The 5603-nt window shown below is 45.2% G+C and overlaps 1 protein-coding gene across 1 annotated transcript; it reads right to left on the reverse strand.

The window, feature by feature from the left end:
• Positions 1–792: 792 nt before the first annotated feature.
• On the reverse strand, positions 793–1761 carry LOC123170214 (protein CDI-like). Its single transcript, XM_044588054.1, has one exon. It carries the CDS (start codon positions 1759–1761, stop codon positions 952–954), a length of 810 nt encoding a protein of 269 aa, XP_044443989.1. The 3' UTR covers positions 793–951.
• Positions 1762–5603: the final 3842 nt, after the last annotated feature.

Raw genomic sequence — 5603 nt, forward strand, 5'->3', positions numbered from 1 at the left:
GGATAAGCAGCCACCGGGGACCAATCTATGTGGATACTATGTTTGTGAGAACATCCGGAGACACACCTCTGAGCGGAAGGCATCGGATAGCGTGCGGAAGGCGACGGATAACTTGCGGAGGAGGCTTAGTCCAGAAGCTCGCTTCCGACCAATTCAAGATGAATTAGCAGGATTTTTCATGAGGGAAGTCATCAATCCTAAAGGAGAACACTATACCGAGGACGAAGAAATTTATATGCATACCCGAGATTGAAACTTGTTCGAAGTTGTATATGGTCATCCATCCTAATTGTGTATGGAAACTTGTTCGAAGTTGTATATGGTCACCCGAGATTGAATATATATTATATATTCCTCTTGAATTCTTCTTGTTTGAAATTTCATATGCATGTATATAGTAGCGTAGAATATGTGTACTGAAACTTCATCAAAATTAAAATAAAACACAAAATAAAATATAAAAGAAATAAAACACTACAAATTAAAAAAAAACCAGGTTTAGGGGGGCTAAAACCCTAAACCTGCGGAGGAGGCCTTTAGTCCCGGTTAGCCACGAGAACCGGGACTAAAGGTCCTCCGCCCCGACGGACCCCTGGCGGCCACGTGGACGGGCCTTTAGTCCCGGTTAGCCACGAGAACCGGGACTAAAGCCTTTAGTCGCGGTTCGTAAGAGGCGCGACTAAAGGGGGGGAGTCTTTAGTCGCGCATATTTAGTTCCGGTTGCACAGCCGAGACTAAAGGCCTTTGCGAACCGGGACTAAAGGCCCATTTTCTATTAGTGATTATATTCGATACTGCACTTTGGCCCTCAAGGAACGCCTTCTAGGGCCTTATTTTTACATGATAGTGTCGTCACAGTCATAGTAGGAACTAAGTTGACAACGGCGTACGCAGGGACATGATCGCATGTCAATATGGAAAACAACAAAGACGAACAGAACACGTGGTGCATCATGCGTCCACTGCAACCGCAGACGATGATGGCACTCCTGTGCCTTCCACCTCGTCTTCTTTCTCTTCGGACTCGTACGCGTCGCGCTCCTGGACCCAGTGGTCGGCGAACTCGCAGTCCTTGTACCGCTCCAACCACGGCCCGCCGGACGTGTAGTGTATGGCGCGCGGCGTGGTCCCGGCCACGTCCGCCGGGTCGACTCGGTTGTGCCCCACGAGGAAGTTCCACGAGAATGGCACCTCGCCGACGTCGGCGTCGTCGAGCCAGGCGAAGCGGTGGAGCTGCGCTCCGCTCTGGGCGCTCACGGCCTCCGGCGTGAGCGCGACGCGGTTCTTGGGGTGGCCGCAGTTGAAGAGCAGCATGGAGGACCAGTTCTTGCGGTGGTACGCCGTCTGCACGGCGCCGTCCATCTTGGTGGCCTCCTTGGGCGTGTAGTCGTGGTGCACGCACAGCACGGCGTAGCGAGGGTCGGCCATGCGCGCCCGCTCCGCCACGTCCGTGACGAAGAGGAAGTCGCAGTCCACGAAGAGCGCCCACCCGCGGTAGCCGGCGAGGTGCGGCGTCAGGAAGCGGGTGAAGGAGAACTCTGTGCTCTCCGTTGGTCCGCGCTCCCGCCAGTACAACCCAGCCTCGCGGAGCTCCTGCTGGACGATCGGGATGACCTCCAGCGGCACGGAGGAGCGCCGCAGCAGTGAGCGCCGGCAGACGCGGTATGCGATGTCCTCGCGGGAGTCGTAGCCCACGTAGAAGCGGAATGGCTCCGCCGTCGCGACAGCGCCGGTGAGGTGGGAAGGTGCTGGAGGCGACATTTTCGGGCGCCGTCGCGAGTTATCAGGTGCACGGGGGTGGTGGCCTTTAAAAGGCATGCACCCATGGCTTGGTTGAGGATCTTCTCAAATGTCTTTCACATTTCTTGTAGTTGGGCATATTCTCATCAATGTGAGAATTTGTTGACACTTTTCAAATAATCATGAAACATTCAGATATAAATAAAACTGGCCATCTGGTGTTGCTAGTGCTGGACTAACACATTCAAGCAATTTTGCGAGTTTCCTTTGCTTAGTACATCGACTGATTCTTTTTAATTAGAAAACTTAGTAGTACTAGTAGAAGCCCGTGCGATTGCCACGGACCTTTTAATTTACTTTTCCTATTGCACCTCAATTGATGCCTGTCTCTCACTCCCGCACTCTCTCTACCTCTCTCTCACACACACACACACACACGCGCGCGCGCGCAGACACACAGACTTCCCCCCCTCTCCCTCTCAAGACTCAAAGTTTAATTTGATAGAGCTTAATTTTTGCTCGGTGTTAACATTCGCCGGCTACAGTATATCCTAGAACCTAAACATTAAAGAGAAACAATGTAATAAAATGAATAAAACTAAGGAATAATAACATAGATAAATTCAATGAAACTTTTGAGAGTAACAACAATTATCTCCGCACATAGTAAGATTAGTACAAAATTTGATGGGCTTCCGTCACCAAACATTTTTGGAGATTAGGTGATGACGAAAGTAAACCGAGACATGCCTGAATTCTCCATTTCAGGGTCGCCTACATAAGAAGATCCATCCACCAATAGTACTTGACTCATACACAGACTTCATATCGTGGACTTACAACATCCACATTATAACATTTTCATCAGCAATTGGTGAATTTTTTTAGAAAAATATTGTAGTTTCTCCTTTAAGGTCACTCCATTCATTTCCATATCATTATTGTTCCAACATCTAACATAGCCACGAGGGCCTCAATCCACTTGATCTGCTCTTTTATGCACCCACTTTCCAAGTGCTCCACCTCTCAAGGGCAATTGTACTGGTGTAAAACAATGAGTGTTAGCTCTTCCATCTTGTTCCCATGAATCCAAAAATAGTAGATTATATACCTAAAAAAATAGTACATTATATCTAGAAGAAATAAAAAATATTATAATTAGTAAATTATTACAACAAAAAAGAATAAAAATAACAATAGGATCTTGAAAACCGAACCTCAACCTAAGTAAATTTTATAAATGCAGATTCTCTCCCACTCCTCACATTTGTTTACGAATGAATTAGGAATATACAGTAGCAACCCAATAATTTGACTCCAAAAGCACTGGATCGTCCTACACCGTTGGCTAAGTTGCCGGCTTGCTCTCAGATACTGACTTTCTCAAAATGATGGGATCCATAATTAAGAAGATATCATGCAGAAAAGATACTTTGGTAAAGCCAACATTAGTAGCATCAAGTGGACAACCGAACCTTCTTTCCATTGATCCTATAGTACCACATATTGTTAACAACTAAGGTCCATTAAGAACAATATGTGTCGACGAAGAACTAACAATAAGTATATCTTGTATTCTTTAACGATGTTTCTCAAAGAATATCAAAATAGGTAAGATATTGATTTGGCAATTTTCATTCTAGACATTAAGGTTCCTAATGGTCTTTAGAGACTGTTAGACTGTTGGAAAAAGATTACCTACAAAATTGGTATACTCGTAATACTCATGTTCTCACAAAGTTCCACAAGCACTCTACCAAATTAAAGGGCCAAGTGCCCGTCCAAAAACATCCTCCACTATCGCGATGCCAGGTGATAATGACTTCTCCCGACCGAGTCCCTCGGAAGGAGCTGCTGACGGCGTCATTCTCGTGGCACCGCTGCTGGCGTGGTTCCTCGAAGAAGTGTTCGGCGGTGAGGCTTCCATGCAGCGCGGGAGTACCTGAGACGATGGTGCACCACAGATGGCTCTCAGTTTGGCGAGGATGGGAAGCGGACGACGCCAGATCCCGGTGTGCCAATGATCTGGCGACGACGTGGATGATGGGTTCCTTCCGGTGACTACCTTGGTCTGCTGCGATGGACTGGCCACGTCGACGGGGTCCAAACGGCGGCAGGTAGACACATCGACCTTATTCCTGAATACCCAGCGAGCCGCGGCATGGCTCCTCAGGCCCTCTCCTCCAGTGCGAGGTGTGGTGCCTCGTGATGTTGGAGTGCAGGCACATCCTACAAAGGCAGTGATGCGGTCTGCTTTTGTGGTCGATAATGGTGATTGTTGCCAAATCGTGTCGTGCAAGAGCTTTGGCAAAAAGATTAGCTGCACAATGCCAATTGCCATATATTGTTTATACCAATGTTGAGGATATCGCTTATCGTTATCGTCTCGGCCAGCTAGGGATTAGAGATTAATCGGAAATTGGCCGATTAATCGATTTTATCGGTCAACTATTAATCGGATATTTTTTGCAAATATCAGGTCCCCAACACTAAAATACGCTATATTCCACACCAAAACTATATTGGACAGAAGTGTTACTTTGATTCCTAGCCTTTGAATCCTCGTATAATAACAAACAAAATAGAACAACAGTACATATTGCGTAGCAAGGCCACAAAACATAAATAAACACAGTTTTTGCAAACGTAGTGCTACGAATAGGTCTGATTTATCGTTAGTTTCCCGATAAATCGCTTGTCAGAGCGATAAATCGGTCCAAAAGATAAACGGTGAAGAGAAGGCATAATCTTATCGGTTACCCCCTGATTAGCGATAAATCGGAAGATTAATCGCTTGAATCGGAAGATTTTTTGAAAAGTGGTTTATACGATTACCACTTGCCATAAGATTTACCTGATGATTGCCAATTGCCTAAAATAGGTTCCTGTAGTATCCCTAAAATCAGATCCAAAACAGATTGGTTTCTCGTTTCCTGCTTGCAGGTCATGCATGTCGTAGCCCTCATGTTACGCCTAATCGAACTAATCCATGCATAATGCTCGTTTTTTTTCTAATTATGGCCAAACCCATGAAAAGACAATTAAGATATTGCAGTTAATTCATATGTTACAATAGAGAAGGAGGCGTGGAAGGAGGAGCATTTTGGTAAGTTCAGATTGGAAACAGGCCGTGAATCCCACCTTGCGCCTTACTTAATGAAAAATTGGAGAAAAAACGCCTTAATTAACGGAACGAGGGGGTGGTATGAAGCGACGATACCACCTACCAACTCCCCAACTAGGATTAGAGATATATTGATCCCATGGACATAAAATAAGCTTCATGATAGATTCTCACAGAGAGTACACTTAATTTGTTGTGTGCTGTCAAGTTCCTTTTTTTAGGATGTATGTCGGGTACGTCAACTACAATATGGGTATGGTGATGTTCTTTTCTTTTCTTTTTTGCGGGGAGCGGTGTGCTAATATTCTTACTAGTCCATGATGGTAATGTTACCACTATGCATGTTGGTGATGTACTACTCAAATTACTAGGTATTTGTCTCACATAAGATCATAACAATTTGCTATGATGTTACCTTTTTTTACATGAAAGCCAGGAGAATTTCACATTTCATTAAGGTAGAAAAATAAAAAGAGTACAAGAGTTATTTGCATGAAGAAAAGAGAAACCAAGAGATTGGAACCATTGTAACTACATGCTTGAAGTAAAGGTCAGCCGAACTTGGCTAATGTCCTCCATGACAAGGTATGCAATGTCAGAGAAGCGTAGTTGAAGATGCGCCTATTACACTCTGTTAAAACATTGCACAACACATAGATATTGGCTACCAATATAGTTGTTCTATCAATCCTCCTGACGAAGAAAAAAATATGCCGCCTCCCACAGGAGATGGAAAGCC

This window comes from Triticum aestivum, chromosome 7D (genome assembly GCF_018294505.1).
Source record: "Triticum aestivum cultivar Chinese Spring chromosome 7D, IWGSC CS RefSeq v2.1, whole genome shotgun sequence".
NCBI lineage: Eukaryota > Viridiplantae > Streptophyta > Magnoliopsida > Poales > Poaceae > Triticum > Triticum aestivum.

Bases quoted from the DNA above. Each gene is read 5' to 3' on its own strand.
- LOC123170214 (XM_044588054.1), bottom strand. From the start codon at position 1,761: ATGTCGCCTCCAGCACCTTCCCACCTCACCGGCGCTGTCGCGACGGCG.